The following is a 21860-nucleotide window of genomic DNA, read 5'->3' on the forward strand; positions in this document are numbered from 1 at the left end:
TGAACATTCAAAATTAGTGACAGTGATTTCGTTTGATTTTTCTGTAAATTTCTTGAAAAAATTTATCATTGTTAATTTACACCTTCCCCGTGGGATCGATATTTGGGGCTTAAATAGAAAGTTCATTATTACTTGATAACGATACGTATACTCGCATAGAATCTCATTATTAATTACTTATAATTATATATATTTTACACAACTTACTTTCATACATGGATCAAGTTTTTGGCGTTGTAGTGGTGTCAACTTCATAAATCCTTACATTAAAAAAATTAGGATCAATCACGTGTTTATTCAATGAACAGAGGAGATCAAGCAGGATGATGCGGGTGGATTTAGTGTGAGAATTTTGCAAATATTTTTCAATATTACAAAATTACACACCGCAAATATATAATAAATATGGAATATAATCCCAACAAAAATACTTTTTTATAAAAACAAATTATCTTTTAAAACTCCTTTTTAAACTGTCAAGTCCCATTTAAAATCAACGCAAGTATACGTATCGCTCAAGTAATAAAGGGTTCTAATGAATTCCTAAATTTCGATCCCACAGGGAAGTTGAAAATTTCTAAAAGTAAATTATAAAAAATATTTATAATCTAAAAATACAAAAATAAAAGTAAAGTAAAGTGCGAAGTTTGAAAATAAGCTATTCAAGTGAATGTTAATTAAAATGCAGATGTAAAACTACAGAAGTTAAACTAAACTAAATTTTGAACTATCATAAATAAAATTATGAAAATTAAACAAAATTTTTTGTTGACATTTCAATTGGCCAGACGGATGAGTATATGGATTGTGAAGAAATTGAAATCATTGGAACATTGAGTAATCTAGAGTTTGGTCTCTAATTTCGTGGTTAGGTTGAGAGGATACTGGCTCCCACTCTAGAGTTCCCACTTCTCCCTTCCCTAAGGATTAACAATCTGCTAACATTCTCGCATTAGTTTCCAATCAACTGAACCAAATTTGGGGTTTTAATCTATCACCTTAAAATCTCTAATTCTGCATCCAACAAAAGTATATTTCCCTATTTATTTGCACCCAATCCCATGGATGACATACTCTCACATGAAATCAAATGTGATTCTCCCTATGTTGTAGAAATCATATCCCTTTTCAGAACATATGTCTCTCAACATGTTTTAACATTTCAATTGCGGAAAAATAAATGATGCTTGGAGTTCAAATCATCAAAAATTATTATCATTTAAAATTGTGGAAAACAAAATCTATTCTTCATAAAACCATATCTCAAAGTAGGAAGAATGATAAAAAAGACTACTCAGAATTCATGAGAAGGATACAACAATACATGGATTTCATATATAAAAACAAGTTTACATAACAAAAGAAATAAAAATGCAACTTATCTCACAATCTTTCCCAAGAAAATCCCTAGAAGTTCTCTCCAAGCCTTTCTCTCTTTAGAATCACTCTCAATTCTCTCTTAGAAGTGTAATGAAGAGGAAATCTCTCACCTTCCTTCTCCTCTTTCAACCCTAGAAGAAAATCTCCTCTTCTCTCTCTATCTCTAACTCACACCAACTTTCTCTCTCCCTCACGCCACACACTTGACAAATGAGAAGTCCTCTTCTTTTATTTTGGGCTGCCTCCTTTCTAAAAGAATTCAAAATTCCCTCTAAAAGTCAACTCTTTTGAATTCAAAAGATGTGTGATTTGATTCAAGAGACATATCTCTTCATAAAAGAACTTTCCAAAGTGTCTAGATACACTGAATTACTCCAAGAGGTGTGTAGAACAAGTGTCCTTCTGATATTCTCACAAAACTTCATCTCAAACCGCCTTAATTTGAAAAAGTCTCTGGCGCATCATGCGCCAGTTCTCTGGATTGTGGCGCATCATGCGCCAGAATCCCAAAATTTGTCGTTTTGGCTTCAAATTTCGTCCTTTTTGCCATTTTTGCTCCAAATGCCGAAAAATGATATACCTGAAAAAAAAAACACAAAAATACCCTTCTTTAAAGTGTAATATCACAAAAAATAGGCATAAACGGGGCACTTAAAACATTACTAAAATAAGTACTTAAAATAATATATTATTTTGGTGTATCAAAATCCTTAAAACTTAAATGTTACTTATCCTCAAGTGACACTTTTATTACATAAAAGCATAAGAATTAGGATTGAGATTTACTTATAACATCTATATTTTAGTTTAATAAATATAATAGCAAAATTTAAGAAAAATATTTAATAACTTAGATTCAAATTCTAAGTCTAGGAATATTTAGTAATCAAATTTAAGATTTATGAATCTCTATTATGAATCTATTTATGAATCTCTATTCATTTCAAGAAAAACTGTAATTTGTCATATTAAGGACATTTAGAACATTCATATGAAAAAACATCATGAAAACTTTACTAGGAATGTTACTAAAACTCCAATATAAGTTTAGAAAAAGTAATAAAGCTTCTTTCTTAAGTTGATTCAAGTGAAGCCAATTTTTTATTAGGCATCTCCTCAAACTTCTCCTCACCTATTTTCCTTTCTCGTTTTTTTTCTTTTTCTTTCTCTTTTTTTTTCTTTTCTTTTCTTTTAGGATCTTTTCAATCCTTTCCTTTTTTTTATTTTCTTTTTCTTTTCCAAGTGAGGATTACTATATCTGGATAGCCTTTAATAATTTTGAACTTCACTATCCTCTTCTTAAAGTCAAAACTCTATACCTTTCTTCACTTTATAAATTCATATTAGTTTATGATTTTTCATAAAGTCTCATTCTTTTCTTTTTACATGAAACTCTAAAATTCTTAACACTTCAAAAAACAATTTTTTTTACTTTAAATAGAAAAAAACATAGAGCGGAACTTCCCTTTGGTTCTCCCCGAAAACGACCTTTCTTTTTTGAACCTATTTATAAAGAACTTCAAAAAAGAAAAAAAAAATTTTCCACAATAATTATAAAGAGAAGTATAGTAGTCATTTAATGTTAAATTTTAATATCCTAGGCCATGTTAAATTGATTTTTAAAAATATATTTACTTAAGGAAAAATAAAATTTAGTTTACTCCTTTTCAAAATAAATTTTTCTTTCCCCCAAACTTAAGTTTTTAAGTGATTTTTAAAAATATTTTTAGTATAAAATTTAGTAGGTGGTATAAAATTTAGTTTTAGTATAAAATTTAGTAGGTGAAAGAAAATAATGAATGCAAGAAAATAAAAACTAAATTATACAGGATTTCTGACCATGAAAATGGGTTTTTGTATACTGTAGGTACTAACTGTAAAACTACATATAGGCTTTAAATCATTAAATAAAACATAATATATTCTAGAGAACTTGTTGAGTATTAAAAATAGAAATGCAAAAACTGAAAAAACTAAACTGAAAATACTAGAACTACAGAAAAGGTGAAAGCCTACAATTACTATTATAGATTCAGTTCACAACACAACATAAAAGTTTTTCTTACTACAACAAGTTTCGAAAGAAAGTACATCACAATACAAGCATAAACAACAAAAAAGCATAAAAAACAAACTAAACTAGACTCATAAAACACCAATCTTCATCTCCTTCCTATTCATCATCAGATTCTTCTTCTTCATGAATGGGAGCATAGGGAGTGAAACTGGGGCAAGTAGGAAAGTCCACATTAGATTCACCCCTAAGATGTCTTACCATATCATTCTTAAAATCACTATCGTGTTGAACTCTCCTCTACTGATATTCATCATTATATGCATTTCTTGTTCATTTGTTCAATCATCAGTTGGTCCTTAATACCTTCAAGTGATACAGATTGAGAAGTAGATGCCCCCGCAGCAGATGTAGAGCGCTTATCCCTTCTTCCACTTCTAGACTCAACAAATGATTCTACTCTTTAAATCATATGCGTCCCAATCGGATTTTTTGGTTGTAATCTTTTTGCATTTTTATGGGATTCTACTCCTAATTGTTCACATAGGGTGAAAATCAAGGCATGGTATCCCAAACCACCAGCCGTAGAACTACCAGCTATACTCCTAGCATGCTGAACTTTAAGTGCACCAACATCTATTTCCTTCATGTTCTGAATGCAATAGTTTAGTGTTGCTCTGTCTTTTGTAACAGTCTGACATAAATGAAGTGGTTCCATACGATTGACTAAATAGTTAACATGAAAGCCGAGAAGTTAACTATCTTATTATTCTTTTCCATCAGTTAAAAATGCAATCACTTCATCCAGTGATGAATCCGTCTTCACGAATGCAGCGTATTCATCAAAAAATACACCCCTCAAACCATAAAAAGTATTGATCTAATCAGCAGTAAATTCAACTTGGCAGTAAATTCAACTTGTTATCAGCAGTAAATTCAACTTGTTTACCTCTAACTAGGATGTGATTTTCATTAGTGAACCTCAAGTTTGCATAAAACTCCCAAACCATCGGGACAATTGCTGCGGTAGTGAAGTAGTAGAATATTTCCTAGTTCCTAGCAAGAATTAGTCTCTCGACCTTGCCACCTGGGTTTGCAAATGCCCGTTCTTGGATCATTTGTTTTTGTTTCCATCCGAGCATTGTAAGTATGTTGGGCTTTGAAACTAAAAAATCTTCGTGCGTCGAATTCCTCAGATGATCTTCCTCTCTTAACTCGGGGAGCCATTTGAAAATTCTACAAAAATCCAAATAATTCCAAATAAATCACTAAATAAAAAATAGAACTCCTCGAGCAAGATTATTTAGTAAGAAACTTTTCACAATGAGTTTTCTTCATACTTTTTCATCAAAAATCCCAAATTTTTGACCTCTCAAATCCATGGTGAAAATAAAAAAATTCTAAGTTAAAGTGAAGCTCTTACCAAGAGAAGATGAAATCTATGGTTTTTAGCCTATGATTCCTTCTCTTTCGCCCACAATGTGATGCCCTAGACCAAGGACTTGAGGTATAAGATGACTCAAGCAGCAAAAATGGAGTTTGTTCTTGTGATTTTGTGGTTTTGTAGGCAATATAACATGTTTGAACATTTGGCACATCATGCGACAAGGCTCTGTAAATTGGTGCATCATGCGTTAGAGCTTAAATTCACCAATTTGGCGCATCATGCGTTAGAGCTTAAATTCACCTGATTTTAGTTTCTGTGGAAATCTGCTCTGTACCGCTTTACGTCAACCTCTATTTAACTCAAATAAAGCTTCCTAAGCATATATAAACATCACATTAACACAAAACTCACATTTATATATAAAATCCGTGCTATTACAAACTAACATTTTTCAAGCCATCAAACATTAAATTCAGTGTTCTTAAGCAAACTAACATGCTAACACTGAAATATAAAAATCAAAATTCAAAATATAAACATAGATAGTGTTCAAAAATAGAAAGGAAATGCAATCCAACACGACAAAATAACTAAAATAAATAGTACTGAACAAAATATTTCATGCATAATATAAGATCAAACATCTTCTTCACTATCATCCTCCTGGATATCTCCCATAGATTGGTAGTGCACATACAAGTTATAGAAGGGTCGAAATGGAAATTCATTGGTTGAATTTTTGGTTGAATTTTCCTCCTCAATCCTCAATCCAAGAATGTTTATTGAACAAACATACCAATCCATCTTCAATACGCCCAGTATGTTAAAAATAATCCTTTAGTCTCCAATCTAGATGATCCAGCATTTCAGTAATATTCCCAATCACATGCATAAGATTCTGCACATATTTTTCAATCTTCTTGATCCTATTTAAAAGTGCACTCGAGTTGTAGTAGGGTTGAACATGTGATGAATTCTAAGATCCTTGATCCATCAGTACATTCATATTATTTTCATCTCCTATTTCAATACAGTTGCAATAGACTTCTGGATCCATCGGCTTCCAAAAAAGTAGCACTTTTTCTCAACTTTCATAAGGTACTTGCTATTGACTGAGTAGTAGGAAAATAGTGGATGGATGTCTAAGTCCAGTTGCAGATCCATTGACAATCAAACCGAAAACCGATTTCACAATAATAGATCCAACCTCAATAGGCTTTCTGGTTTGAATGTAATAACTTAAAATAGCGCTCTCCTTAGTTACCTTACTAATCTTCATAGTAGGCAGTAATTTTGATGAAATGAAGAAGTTTCAGGATTTTGAAACTAGATTTAAAAATGATGAGAGAAAACTTACGTTTCCATCATCTCTAGCCTTCCAATTCACATCTTCATCCATAAGGTAGTGATAGAGTTCATTCAAATTATCTCTCATAGGGGTAAAATTTGCATAATGGAAAATAAGCACATTCTCAATCATAAACATCTCATTTATTCATGGAGTAAACTGCACAAACTTTCCTCGCACTTAAATCATTCCTTGGTTGATCCCTTGAAGATTTACGTAAAATTATTTGACTACAAGAACAACAACAGTGGCAGTAGTGTAGCAAAGCACTTCTCGACGCCTCTGCGTAATAGTCTCTTCCACTCGAGTATTCAGTGTATTGAATCCTCAGTTTTAAATCCTCGATTCACAAATCCCCTTTCTTTAATTAGCCTCTTCTTCACTAGAACTTGATCATGTAATTTCTTTGCATTAAAACTGTTCGGTTGAAAATTCCAAATCTAGCATAGTTTTTAGAGTGGGAAGCCTTAGAATTTGAAAAATGGTGACTCTTCCTGCGCTTTCCCCCTTAAAATATGTTTTGGAGTCAGTTTTTAGGAGTTATATGAAGAATAAACTGTTAAAAACCACCATTTGACACATTTTAAACATTTTTCATGCCTCGGCATCTCATGCACCAGCTCTCTGAAATTCGGCGCATCATGCGCCAATCTGACACATCATGTGCGAGTTCCAAGAACTTCACCGTTTCAATTTTGATCCAATAAATTTAAAATTTTTCCATAAAATTAGGCAAATAAAGATGTCTCTAAATATTTTATCGAATACACAGTTTACATCAAGACTTAAACATAAATATACGTAAAATATTTCAAACAAAACAAACTCAAAAGGAAACTAAACAATGATAAATATGGGTTGCCTCCCACAAAGCACATGGTTTAATGTCGTCAACCCGACATTCCTGGTCTTATTTTGAGTGACCCAACATTACAATCTCTTTAAAAGCTAGTCTTTGACCATCAAAATATGATTTCAATCTATACCCATTCATGTTAAATATTCTTCCAGTCTTAAGGTCTTCAATATTAACTGCCCCATAGGGATAGACTTTCATAACTCTGAATGGCCCTTTCCACCGAGACTTCAATTTTCAAGGAAATAATTTCAATCTTGTATTGTATAAAAAAAATTCATGTCCAAGTTCAAATTCTCTTTTTATTATCTTCTGATCATGCCATTCTTTCATGTTTTCTTCATAAATTCTCAAATTATCCTAAGATTCATTCCCAATTTTTTCAAGCTCATTCAATTGCAATAATCTTTTCTCACCAGCTTCTTTCAAATTAAAATTGAATTCTTTTATTGCCCAATAAGCTTTATGCTCCAATTCAACACATAAGTGACAAGTCTTCCCAAAAAATAATCTATAAGGGTACATTCCTATAGGTGTCTTATAGGTTGTCCTATATGCCCATATTGCAGTATCTAATCTAGTAGTCTGATTCATTTTCTTAGGATTAACACTCTTCTACAAAATTCTCTTAAATTAATGATTAGGCACTTCTGCTAAACCACTAGTCTAGGGATGATAAGCAGTTGCAATTTTATGCATTATATTATATTTTTTTGTACCAATCTTGCAATTGTTGCACTCCTAAAATGAGATCCTCCATTGGTAATAATTACACTCGGCATTTCATATCTTGTAAAATTATTTTTAATTAAAAATTTTGAATCACTCTGAGCATTCACTCTGAGCATCTGAGCATCACATCAAGGTAAAGCAATTGCTTCAATCCATTTTGAAATGTAATCCACTGCAATCAATATATAAATATTTTTGAATGAGGGTATAACTGGTCCCATAAAATCCAATCCCCTTGCATCAAAATTTTAAATTTCCAAATTTATATTTAGAGGCATTTCATTTCTTTTTAAAATATTACCTAACTCTCTAACACCGATCACATGTTTTGATATATATATTAACATCTCTAAATAGAGTAAGCCAATAAAATCCAGATTGTAAAATTTTATGAGCAATTCTGTCATTCCCAAAATGACCTCCAAATTTAGATTCATGACATTTTTTAATAATTTCCTAAATTTCTTTATAAGGTAGACATAGTCTCATTACTAAATCTTTACATTATTTATATAAATAAGGATCATCCCAAAAATATGATTTTGCATCATAAATGAATTTCTTTTCATGTTGTTTTGTTAATCTATATGGTAAATACCACTAACAAAATAATTTATAACATCAACATACCACGGCATTTCCCATCCTTTTACAGCATAAAGTTATTCATCAGGAAAAGTTTCATTAATTTCTCTCTCCAAATCTCTCCATTCTTCTTGTTCTAACCTAGATAGATAATTAGCAATTTGATTATCAGTCCCTTTCCTATCGACTATTACAAAATTAAACTCTTGCATAAGAAGTACCAAAACTCTATAAAACTCTTGCATAAGAAGTACCCATCTAATTGATCTTGGTTTAGCATACTTCTTTTGCATCAATAATTTAATAGGTGAATGATCAGTATGCACAACACATTTAGCTCCAATCAGGTATGATCTAAACTTATCAAAAGCATACACAATAGCTAATAACTTTCTTTTCAGTGGTGGTGTAATAAATCTGAGCATCATTAAGAGTCTTACTAGCATAGTATATAACTTTAAAAATCTTATCATATCTTTGTCATATTAAAGTTCCAATCGCACATTAATTCAATCACTAGCATCACACATTAATTCAAAAGGTTTCTCCTAATCAGGTGAAATAATTATAAGAGCAGTGATCAATTTTTCCTTTAAGGTTTCGGTTTCAAAGTAAGGTTTCAAAGGCTTTAAGGCAATCTTGATTAAAGTCAAATTTTGTATCTTTTTTCAGAAGTTGGGATAAAGGTTTATTAATTTTTTAAAAGTCTTTAATATATCTACTGTAAAATCCAGCATGTCCTAAAAAACTCCTAACTCCTCTTACTGTGTTAGGTGGAGGTAGGTTTGATATAACATGGTTAGGTGGAGGTAGGTTAGGTGGAGGTAGGTTTGATATAACATGTATTTTTGCAGGCTCTACTTCCATACAATTTTCTGAAATTTTATGTCCAAGCACAATTCCTCCTGCAACCATAAATTGACTTTTTTCCTAGTTCAATGCGAGATTAGTCTTTCACAATGTTCCAAAACTTTTTCTAAATGATTTAGACATATTTCAAATGAAGTTCCAAATACAAAAAAATCATCCATAAAGACTTCAATCACTTTTTGGATCAAAGAATTGAAAATTGACATCATACATCTTTGAAATGTTGCAGGTGCTTTACATAATTTAAAGAACACTCACCGAAAAGAAAAAGTTTCATAAGGAATAGTAAATGTTGTTTTCTCTTGATCCTCTAGAGCAATAGGTATTTGATGATAACCGGTATATCCATCTAGATAATAAAAATATTTATGCCCAGCTAATCTATCCAACATCTGGTCCAAAAAGGTAAAGGAAAATGATCCTTCCTGATGGCAGAATTTTAATTTTTAATAATCTATGCAGATTCTCCAACCAGTGACTTGTCTTGTTGATATTAATTCATTATGCTCATTTGTCACTACAGTCACACCTCCTTTCTTTGAAACACAGTGAATTGGACTAACCCAAGCACTGTCTGAAATAGGATATATTATTCTAACATCTAATCATTTTATAATTTCTTTCTTTACCACTTCTTTCAGCATAGGATTCAATATCCTTTGAGGATCAATTCTTAGTTTATGTTGATCTTCTAATAAAATTCTATGCATACAAACTGAAGGTCTAATTCCTTTTATATCTGCTTATGCTTTTTTATATCTTTTCAAAGTTTCCAACAACTGTTGTTCTTACATATCAATTAATTTTGAGGATACTATAACAGAAAATATAGATAAATCTCCTAAGAATGCTTACTTCAAATGTGTAGGAATCGTTTTTAGTTCTAGTTCAGGAGGTTTCTCAATAGATGAAAACAAATTCTTATTACTTTCTGTAGGATCAAACATTTTCATATTTTTCCTGAACATAATCCAAATCCTCTTTACTCACATCCATAGATTCATCTTCAATTTTAGCCTCTTCTTAATATTTGATATATTCCTTTTTAAATTCTCTTTCAAAAGTTTTCTTAAAATATTCATTAATATTCATTTTGAAGCATTCAATCTCTTGCATTTTTGTAGGGTATCTCATTGATTTTGCAATATTAAATGTAACCTCTTGATCATTAACTCTCATAATTAGTTCTCCTTTCTGCACATCTATCAAAGCTCTTCTAGTGGCTATGAATGGTCTTCCTAAAATGATAGGAATTTCTTTATCTTCCTTCATATCTAATACAATAAAATCTATAGGAAAGATAAATTTATCAATCTTCTCATTTTTTATTCTCGATTCTTTTCAAGGAAAATTGCAAATTCTTCATATCAAAGCCACTGAGAGTATCCATATGAAAAAGAACTTTATGAAACTTTACTAATAAATATGCTAATACTTAAATATAAGTTTAGAAAATGTAGCCAAGCCTTCTTCTTTAAGTTGATTTAAGTGAAGTCAATTTCTAATTAGGCATCTTTTCAAGCTTCTCCTCACATCTTTCTTCTTTTCTTTTCTTTTTCTTTTCAGGATCATTTTCAATCCTTTTTCTTTTTTTTCTTTTTTTCTTTTTCTTTCTTTTTTTATGTGAGAAATACTATATCTGGATAACCTTTAATGATTTTGAACTTCATTAACCTCTTTTTAAAGTTAAAAACTTTTCACATAACTTTTCACATTCCTTTCACATTCCTTCACTTTATAAATTTATATTAGCTTTAAATATTTTTCATAATGTTTTAATATTTTCTTCTTACATGAATCTCTAAGATTTTTAATACGTAAAAAATACAAATTCCTTTATTTAAAATAGAAAAACATAATCTTATTCAATCATACCAAATATCTTAATCTCTAAAATTAACAATTATTATTTAAAAATTTTTACTTAAGTTTATTATATATTTAGAAACATAGATATAGTTATCTAAAGTTACCATTTAATACCAAAGGTCGTGTTAAATTTTTTGAAATATTTTGAAAATACAACTAATTGAGGACAATAAAAATTAAGTTTCTTTTCTATAAAAAAAAGGAATTTTTCATCCCCCCCCCCAAAACTTACAATTTTAAAAGATTTTGCATGAAAAATAAAAAAATAAAGGGTGAAAGAAAACATTTAATGCATAAAGAAAAGACATACTTGTTGAAGGTTCTTATTTGAAACTTAACTCTAAAATATTGAAGGTGCTAATATGAAAAGCAACAAGACCTAAAACATTAAATAACACATAATACATATAAAAATTTGCTGAGAAAGAGTTAACTACAAATACATCCAACAAAATACTAAAAACTAATAACTTCCAGTAACTTCCAGCAACTAATAACTTCCAGCAGTTTCATAAATCTACAGTTGAAAACACAGCATAACATTTAAAATGAAGTATCACAGTCCACAAACAAATAGTCTCAACAATAAAGTACAACTAAACATAAAAATAAACAAAAATCTAACACACATATCCATCTTCTTCTTCTTCTTCCACATCCAACTTTTGCTGCTGAGATGGGGTAAAAACAGAGTGAGTCAAAAACTGAATTGAGTGATCACCCCTCATGTATCTGACCCTTGCATCATCATAAGCAGCATCATATTCAAACTTTTGTCTTATCAGATCATCATTGTGAGCATGTCAGACCTTAGATACTACATTTAACATAGAAAGAGGAAAGTTTACTTTAACACCATTCTTTACCTTCTAAATTCCTCTTCCATCAGTAAAAAAAGAAATAACTTCATCCAAAGCCTCATTTGTAATAGAAAATGATTTGTATGGGCAGCTATACACATAAAATTCGTTCATCTTCCTTGGAGTTTGGGCCCTGCGTCTACCCTAGGTTCTGAAAGAGTCGATCTTCATCCTCTCAGATCGCAAGTCTATTCTTGTCGCCGGCCGCTCCTGTACGCCGACGTTTAAATGTCTCACGGAGACACTATTCCCCTCCACCCCTCCTCCCAGTCGGATATCGACGAGATCGAGAACCTCATATACGATAGCGTTCAATCCGGCCCAGCTACTGTCCTTCCGGCACGGCCGCCAAGTCCTCCGCGCGCCTCAATACCCGTTTCCTCCTCCCCTTTCATCAATTCGAATATTAACCCGCCGTCCTATCAGAAGGCAACGGCCTCTGCGCCTTCAAAGCAGCCGGTTCCGGCAGTCCTTCCGGTCACATCTGCCGACTTTTCGGTTCCCAGCGGAGGAGACTTGCGCCAGGGGATCTCCTCTGATGCCTTTGGGTCACCACCGAACACGCTTACTGAGCCTGTTTGGGACACTGTGAAGAGAGATCTGTCTAGAATTGTGAGCAATCTGAAGCTGGTGGTGTTCCCTAACCCATATCGTGAGGATCCTGGAAAAGCTTTAAGAGATTGGGATCTATGGGGGCCGTTCTTCTTTATCGTGTTTCTTGGACTCACGCTCTCCTGGTCTGCCTCCGTTAAGAAGGTAAGGATATATCTTAGATGTAGTGTGAGTGAAGCAAAACTATAGCTTTGGCGACACGCCCTCATTTTTTTCCCTAGATCATTTGAGCATCTATCCCTTCCCCGTTTTAAAATTGTAAACTCCTTATATGATGAATAGGGATCTCTTGAATGTCTGGTATTTGAAAAACGGAATCGAATGCCTCTGAAAAACTGCAATGAGCGAACCATTTTTAAGCACTTTGCATGAACATTTATTAGATACGTGTAGCATGGTACATATCCTCCGGCTACATAATATAATAAGAAGTCTGGTTTTGGATTATTCATTGCATCAGTAGATTAAAGTTCATTTTCTCCAAAAGCTGTAGCTTAAATCATAGTCTAAGCTAATGTTTTGCTCAAGTGAATGTTTTCAGATCCTATTAGAATTAGTTTTGTGCCATTGTATGGTATATGCTAAAAATATTATTTGGTATCATATTGGTTGGAACTTGGAAGCATCTCCTCTTCCTATAAGTATTTTTAATAAACTTGACATGAGACACAATTTCCTCTATCTTTCGAATATTAAATTAAAACAAGACTAATAAGAGTTTGCAGTAGCCAAATTTTCTATTGGTTTACCTAAATTGCACTAGTATCATGCTCAACTTTACTAAGGCTGTCTTTTAATGACAAATTTGTTTTGTCATTAAGAAGACCTACAATGTTCATTTAGGAATAAGTACAATGGAAATTCCTAAACAATGCATACATTCCCTCTCATTTCCTCGATTAAAAAGAACACATTTGCATAGCACTTTGTTCAACTTTGTTAGAATCAACTTTTCATGCTACACGGAATAGAACATCAACAACCCAAACTGAAGATAGAAAATTTGAGCCATTCATGAACATTCTTTCTAAGATGGAGCTTGTGAACACCCAAAATCAGCATTTTTTGACTTTAATACGAATGACAGGCTAAACTACCTTGAGGAGGTGAGATAAGAGAAAGGAAGATGAGATTAAATTATATTCTTCTTCTATTTTGGGCATAGTTGAAGAGCTAAACGATTCTTAAAATTACTTCATTTTAAGCAAGGGGTTTTCACATACTTGCCACTTAGAATTTTATATTTTATATCCGTAACACCTAAACTTTAATTTTTACATGCTAACCAACCAAAACATTTTATAACAACTCTCTGTCATGATCTTACCAGTTCGCTGATCTTACCAGTTCGCTTGTCTGATCTCTATTCCATTTCCATCTTGAATGTATACTAGATTCAAAATTAGGCCAGCTTAAATCCCCCATGCAAGATAAAAAGTGGAAGATGATCATGAAAACAATAAAGAAACAGAGCATTTGCAACTAATTGGAAATTCTTAAGCCCTCTTTACCACTAAAACAATAACCCATAACTGCTACCCTAGAGCGCAACCAAAAGGAAAAAAGTGGGTCCAAAGCCATCAAAATCATAGACCTTTTCCGGCTGAAAGGACTGGTTAAGCAATACAAATTTTAGATTCCCATTCAAAGAAAACGATTCCAATTTCCAAACAAGAACAAATACTCACTAGTCACTAGGTATCATATTTAATGAAGTTGTAGATATCCATGTTCATCATCCAATCTGGACTAAGTAGGAGTTGGCTCGTCGCCAAGGAAGAAAAAGAAGATGAATAAAATGATGAAGATGAAGAATAAGCAATAGTTTGAGAGAGAGAGAGAGAAGAAAAAAAAAATTTGTGCTCCCAAAAGAAATAATTCGGAAAGCCTTGGCTTTCTTCTTCAACTCGGAAACGGGAAAAAGATACCCGTCCCTGTTAAAATATGCAAAGATAGAGATGATAATGGGGCGGAAGATAGAGGAAGGGGACAACATTAATGGCAACGGACAGGGCAGAAGACAGAGGCAGTCATAACTTGTTAAGGCGTAAAGAAGAATGGCAATTATGTAGTGACGGGGTGTTTTGGCTGTGTTATTATGAAATATTAGAGTTTAGGTGTTAAGAATGTTGAATATAAAGTTTTAAGTGCCAGCTATGTAATAACTCCATTAGGTTTTGTGGGCTACCTTGGGCTTGTCTACCATGAAGGCATGGCCATTGTGCCTCCTATGCATTCATTTTCAATGATGATTTTGGTCTCATATGTCGACTTCCCTATTCCTAGTCGGAAAGATTTGTATGTTAATCTTGTTGTATGCATTTGAATCACCATTTAAAGTGCTAATAGAATGACAGAAGGATCTCTCTAGAGTTTTGAGAAAAATGAAGCTGGTGTGTTTCTTAACCCTCACCATGAGCATTTTAAGAAAACTTAGAGGGCAGGATCTTTGTGGCCATTTTTTGTTAGTGTTTTTAGAACTCATGGCCATATGGATTGCCTTCATGAAGAAGGTAATGTAACTCTGATTTAGTGTGTGGGATACAAAAATTATAGCTTAGGAGACGTTTTTTTCTTTAGCATCTTACCATTTCATTTTTTTCATTTTTATAATCTTCTCTTGAATTTATTTGTGCGTTGTTGGTATTTTTTTATTTATTTATTGTTTCAAATTATAAACCCTTTAAACAATCTGGAATTTCGAAAAACTCAACCCATTGTTGCTCCTCATTATGAAATCTCAATGAGCGGACCATTTATGAGCACTTTGTGGGAACATTCCTTAGGCATACTTAGCTTGATACATTTCATATGACACCATAGCTTGATAAAAAGTCTAGCCCTAGAAGATTTATCACATTAATGAAATTAAAGTATGTTTACCCAAAATTGTGGCTTAAGTTAATTTAGTGGTCTAAAAGGACTTTAATGAGCCTATTAAAATTAGATTGGTGCCATAGGTTGCGGCATGTCAAATTCATAGCTTGGAGGAGATGAAACCAATAGGACTCGACCTATTTCAATGATCTTGAACTATGTTGGAAGTACCTGACCCTCTTTCAATTAAAGTATTTGTTTTTTGGAAATTTGAATTGTGACATTTCCTTTTTTTAGTTTGATTGGTTTAAGACATTTATATGAGTTTATAATAGTCGACTTGTGAATTAGTTTTGTTTACTTAAATTGTAACAAGTAGAGCTTAATCAAAGCAACACTTTGCTTTATAATGAGTTTATTTAGGTTTGTTATTTTATAAAAATGCAGTGAAAATCTCTAACTATTGCATACATCCCTTCACTTTCTCATTATTATAGATAACGTAACAACATATACTTTGTCCGTATTTGTTAGAATAAACTTTTTGAACCTACACAAGAAACCACAACATCAACAAATAAAGTTTATGCCATGAAAATCATGTTTTTCCATGCACCTAAGTCCTTTTAAAGTTGGAGCCAATAAATACCAACATACCTGTTCATCAGTTGAATAATGATTAGTATGTAAAACTACTTTGAGGAGAGGGCTGAGAGAAGAGAATGTGGTCCTTCTTCAATTTAGGACTCAATTATGCCAAGAGTCATACGCTCTTTAGTCTTACAACAAATCAGTTTGATCCATATTTTTGTTGCTCATGTGAAAGATGCAATGAGTGGCTGATACATGAGCACTCAACTTTCTTTATTTTATTCAACTCCATAACAAAATAGAAAAACTAATATTGAAAGGTTTATTAATGAGATTAAATTTCATTTATCTAATAGCCATAATGATGTTTTGGCTTATACTCATTTTATTCTAAATAAGCCTTACACGAGCCTATGAGAGTTGGTTTTGTGCCATAGGATAATTTATGTCAAATCCATATTTTAGAGTAGGATACAACTAATATAACTCATCTTATTCTAATGCCACCCCTTAAAATATATTGAAGTCAGCATCTCTTCCAATAATAGCATTTTCTCGAGACTTGAATGAGACTTTTTTTTTTTCTTTTTTTTGTCTCAAAACAAGCTTAATTAGAGTTTGAAACTGTAATATTTTGTAGTTTTTAAGTTTATCTAAATTTCACTAGCATAGATTATAGTTATATTTAAATTGTTGCCTTGTAATGAATTGCTGTAGAAAACCTATATCAGGTGACAATGCTCATGTATGAAAAATTACAATAAGAATCCCTATTCAATGTGAAAATCCCATTTCATTTTCATGAATATAAAGAACATAGTTGTAAAAAATTTTATCAATCCTTATTAGAATTATCCTTTTCAACATATACACGACATTTCAACATCTAAGAACAATGCTTATGCTAAACATTTTTTGCCACATGCTTTTTTTTTAAGCTGGATTTTGTGAACCCAATTAAAATGTTCTTTATATTGTTATCGAAGCACAAAGCACAATGTGATGCTCAAGATTATATTTTTACTTCAAAGCACAAGAGTGTAAAGCGTAAAGCGAAGCGACACTTTTGGTTAACCAAAGTGCTAATATGTTATATCAAACACTAATATATAATAATATTCATAAGCACTTATAAAATATAAAGTGTGACTTATAAGTTGATATAAAATATAAAAAAGGTGGCATAATGCTTTACTTGAAGACAAACATTGAAGTTAAACATAAAAATTAAAATTTTGTATAATTTTTAAAAGCTTGATGTAATAATTAAAAAAAATAGAATTGAATAAAAAATCAAAATAAAATTTAAATTTTAAAGCATAAATAAACTAATAAAGTCTAAAATCTGATAAAAAAAGCTAAAATAATTCAGTCATCTTCATCATATCTTTCATTCGCATAATCACTTCCTCCTTAGGTAGAATTTTTCCATTTTCAAACTATTGTTATTCTTTTTCTTCTTCATCATCATCTTGTGAATAAATTTCATCTTATCTTTCTATCATAGATGAAACATACATGTCAAGATAAACTCCTCATCATAGATAAATCTTCTATTTTTTGCCTGACTAAATATTACAGACCATATTCGATCAACTTCTTCTGAAGCCTCTTCTATTTTCCTCCAAGTAAGAAACTCATCACCAAATTGTTGCTCATAAGTATTATACATTTCTATAATCAATCACTCACAACTTTCATCAATGGAGTTCAAATTGATTAGATCGTTAATCTCTTAAATTCAATCTAATTTTTAAAGTTTGATTGTACTTTATGAAAACTAAATCATTTAAGCCCTTTTGATCTTAATCAAATTCTTTTTTTGTATGAATCTGTAAAAAATAATAAAAAATAAATGCATTAAACATATTGATTATTTAATATGTTAATGGGGGAATTATATAGCTAAGTTATATCCTGACACATCAAGTTGCCAATTTCTTCACCAAAGGCCTTTTTTTAAGCACCTTCTCAGAGTTCAATACCAAGCTTGAGGGGGAATGTGGATATCTGAGATGTTTCAGGTGGTTTTCCTAGTATGGACCGACTGACTATCCAATATCTTATGGGAGATCCGATTTGAGACCAATTTGGAAACCTCATGATTTATGTTTATTCTTTTCCTATTCAGTTTTTTATTTTATTTTTATTTCATAATTATTTCCTTTCCTAATTTTGGAGGGATTAAATTCCCTATATATATGTACCCTACATATGATTAATGGGATCAAGAAACTTCCCTAATTAATTTATACAGTAAGGATTTTGATGCGTTTTTTCAAGATTCAAACAATACTTTATCTTTTTTTTAACAAAGTTTATATGCATAGAAATGATTATTTTTTTATGCTAATATTTGCATGTATTACTCTTCTCCTAGAGTCTTTGATTTTATAACTGCATCTGTTGTGAGATGACGGATATTTTTTGGCCAACTGAAAATGTGATGTGGCACATATTTTTTTTAAAAATATAGGACTTGTTAGCTTGCTTAAGATTGAAACATAACACAAGGCTATTTACGTCTTTGCCAATTCTATAAGAACCATGGGAGGATATTAGCTTGAATTTTGAATTGGGTTTATTAGGAACTTAATAACAAAAAGAAATGGTTATATTTTTTTTGTTTGATTATTTTTGAAAAAAAGGACTCATTTCATTCTATATTATAAATATACTGATGCATCTTAAATTGTTATATTGTATTTTAATAATGTGGTTAAATTGTATTGGTTTTTTAAAATAATTATTTTAATTGGTATTTGAAATTAATGAGTTATGTGTAATAAATTTTCTTGAAGAAATGACGAACACAACGTAAATTGTTAACTACTTTTTAACTAACGAAATGACTGAAAAATTGAGATTGTAAATAGAAGATAATTAAGATTTGTTTTGTTTCTTTTAAAAAACATTTATCCTGGTAGGATTTGATATTACTTATGTTTGAGTTTGCATTCATTCATTTGTTTGCATTCCCCATTAGCATGATTTCGTTTGAAAATATAGTAGAGTTTCAACCTTCCTATAGTGTTTAGGCCTAGCCTTTTTGCACAATCATTTGACGACATACATGATTTCATGAGGACATTCATAGAAATTGGCTACTAAATATGATAATTATAAACTTTATACTGATGTGAACATGTTATGCTTGGAATTTAAATTTGGTGATAAAAACTATGAGGCTTTCAAATTCAAAAAATGCTTCAATCGGGAAGTTTTACAAAACTGTATCTTGAAAGGCATGGCCTTTCAAAATTTTGCAACACATTGAGACTAACATCTATATATTTAAAATTCTAAAAAATTCTAGCATTAATCTAATTTTTAATGGGTTGAAGTAAGCTTTTTTATTGAGTCCACCAGAAATTCCTGGCGTCTTCTTTTCATCTGTTTATTAATTCAAATTCAATTTCCCACCATATCGTTATATATATCTTGTTCCCGATACTATTTTTTATGATTAGATTGTCCACTGTTGATGTTAGATTCCTCTATTATTTTGTTCAGTAGCGAGACTAATTTATTTATCATGACTCTTTTATTATTTGTAGGATATATAAAATTAATGTCATGATTTTCTTGATGAGTATTAAACTCTAAATATAGAGTCAAGTTTGTCCAAGTAGGTTAGCTTTGATTGAAATCTACTTGTTTATTTCATTGAAAGCATAGCATCAAGCTAAGATCATTGCAGTTTTTCTCATCTTTATTTTAGTTAGTTTATAATTTCAATAGTTTGTATCCTGTAGGAGCATGCCTATGACAATGAACTTAAAAAGGTTGCATTTATTATTTTTTTGTATGAAGTCGGTCTTTATTGTTTTGTTCTTGGATATTCTCAAGGTCAAGATCAATTGGTGAATATCACATACTAAATTCGTGGAAGTTGGATTTTTCTAGGCTGGATGACTTGATGTAGAACTATTTTTTTTCTTTTTCTATTATTTTAATAGTTATATGGGGGTTTCAAGTTTTTCATGTGAAGTTGAGCTTTATTTAAGGAAAACAGAAAAGAAGAAAAATATTTTTTGACAATGAAAAATATTTTTTGACAATCATGACATGAATCCTTTTGATCATTGTGTAAGTGCTAGGGCGTCCCCTGGAAGCGACGCGCTGTATAGCCTGAATACAGTGAAAAGTGTGCAAGGGCCGCTACATCGGCGCCCGTGTGTAGTGTTAAATAAGCAAGGGTTCCCACATTACGGGCGAATGCGGGTAAAGAAGTTAGTCCATGGAACTAATGAAACTAATGAAACTAATGAAACTAATATTAGGATAATATCTTGGAATATAGGTACTCTCAATGGTAAATTAATGGAATTAGTTGATATTATGATTCATAGGAAAATTAATATCTTATGTATTCAAGAAACTAAGTGGGTGGGAGAAAAGGCTAAGGAGATTGATAATTTAGGTTTTAAACTTTGGTATTCTGGTAAGAGTCGCACTAGAAATGGTGTAGGTGTAATTATAGATAAGAGTTTGAAAGATAATGTTGTAAAAATTAATAGAGTTGGTGATAGAATTATAGCCCTTAAGATTATCATTGATACTAAGATTTTTAATATTATAAGTGTTTATGTTCCTCAAGTAGGTTTAGATACAGGGTCTAAAGATAAATTTTGGAATAGAAATACTTCATGGTGGCTAATGATACCTCTTGAAGAAGGAATTTTTATTGGAGGAGATTTAAATGGACATGTCGGTAGAGTGGTAGAAGACTTCGGAAATACTCATGGTGGCTATGGTTTTGGAGTAACTAATGAAGAAGGTAGAATTATTTTAGATTTTGGTTTAGCGTATGATTTTGTTATTACTAATACTTTATTCAAGAAAAGAGATGGACATCTTATTACTTATAAGAGTGAATCCAATAAAACACAAATTGATTATTTTCTTATGAGAAGAAGAGATCGTCGCGATTGTAAAGATTGTAAGGTCATTTTAAGTGAAAATTTAAGTACGCAACATCATTTATTAGTTCTAGATTTTAAGATTAAGAGTTATAAAATAAAGAATACTAGGACTTATCATCATAAAATTAGATGAAGAAACTTAAAAGATACAAATAAAATTATTTTTATGAGTAAAATTCAAGATTTCAAAATTTGGGATATTCATGAAGAAACAAATGTTATGGGATAAAGTAACAAACACTATTAAACAAGTAGCAAAAGATGTGCTTGGAGAATCAAAAGAAAAAGTTTTTATAGATAAAAATAGTTGGTGTGGAATAGTAATGTGCAAGAAAAGATAAAATATAAGAAGTTATGTTGTAAAAATTGGTTTAAATGTAAAAACTTAGAGAACTGAGAAAAATATCAAACGGCCTGCAGGGAGTCTAAAAGAACAATCTGTGACGTTAAAAATTCTGTTTTAATGATCTTTATAATAGATTAGATACTAATGATGATGAAAAATATATGTATAAACTAGCCAAACAAAGATAAAAGAAAAGTAAAGATTTAACTCAAGTAAAGTGTATTAAAGATGAAAATCAAAAAGTACTTTTCTTAGAAAAAGATATTCAACATAGGTGAGTGAGTTACTTTAATAAACTTTTTAATAAATTTTCTGAAAATACGATCGACCTTAGTGATTTTAATATCGTGAATAATAATAAAACGTTTTATTTTTACCGTCGCATTAGTAAAAAAGAAGTTGAGGAGGCTTTAAAGAAAACTAGGGGTGGAAAGTCTGTAGGACTTGATGCTATACCATTTGAAGTGTGGAATTTGTGAGTTTCTTGGCTTACTAAAGTCTTTAATATTATTTTAAAAACTAAAAAGATGCCTAAGGAGTGGAGTAAGAGTATTTTGGTCCCCATTTTTAAGAATAAAGGGGATGCACAAGAGTGTGCAAATTATAGAGGAATTAAGTTGATGTGTCATACTTTAAAATTATGGGAGAGAGTAATTGAACATAGGTTA

At 31.2% G+C, this 21860-nt stretch overlaps 1 protein-coding gene across 1 annotated transcript in view; it reads left to right on the plus strand.

Moving 5' to 3' along the window:
• The first annotated feature begins 11986 nt into the window (after positions 1 to 11986).
• LOC110035881 (protein YIPF6 homolog) overlaps positions 11987 to 21860 on the plus strand; it is a 34536-nt gene continuing 24662 nt past the window's right edge. Inside the window, exon 1 of the mRNA XM_020740195.1 lies at positions 11987 to 12657. Within this exon, the coding sequence (XP_020595854.1) occupies positions 12130 to 12657 (528 nt within the window). The 5' untranslated portion in view covers positions 11987 to 12129. The remainder of the gene's footprint in view (positions 12658 to 21860) is intronic.

Source organism: Phalaenopsis equestris, unplaced genomic scaffold (genome assembly GCF_001263595.1).
Source record: "Phalaenopsis equestris unplaced genomic scaffold, ASM126359v1 Scaffold200557, whole genome shotgun sequence".
In the NCBI taxonomy this organism is placed as follows: Eukaryota; Viridiplantae; Streptophyta; class Magnoliopsida; order Asparagales; family Orchidaceae; genus Phalaenopsis; species Phalaenopsis equestris.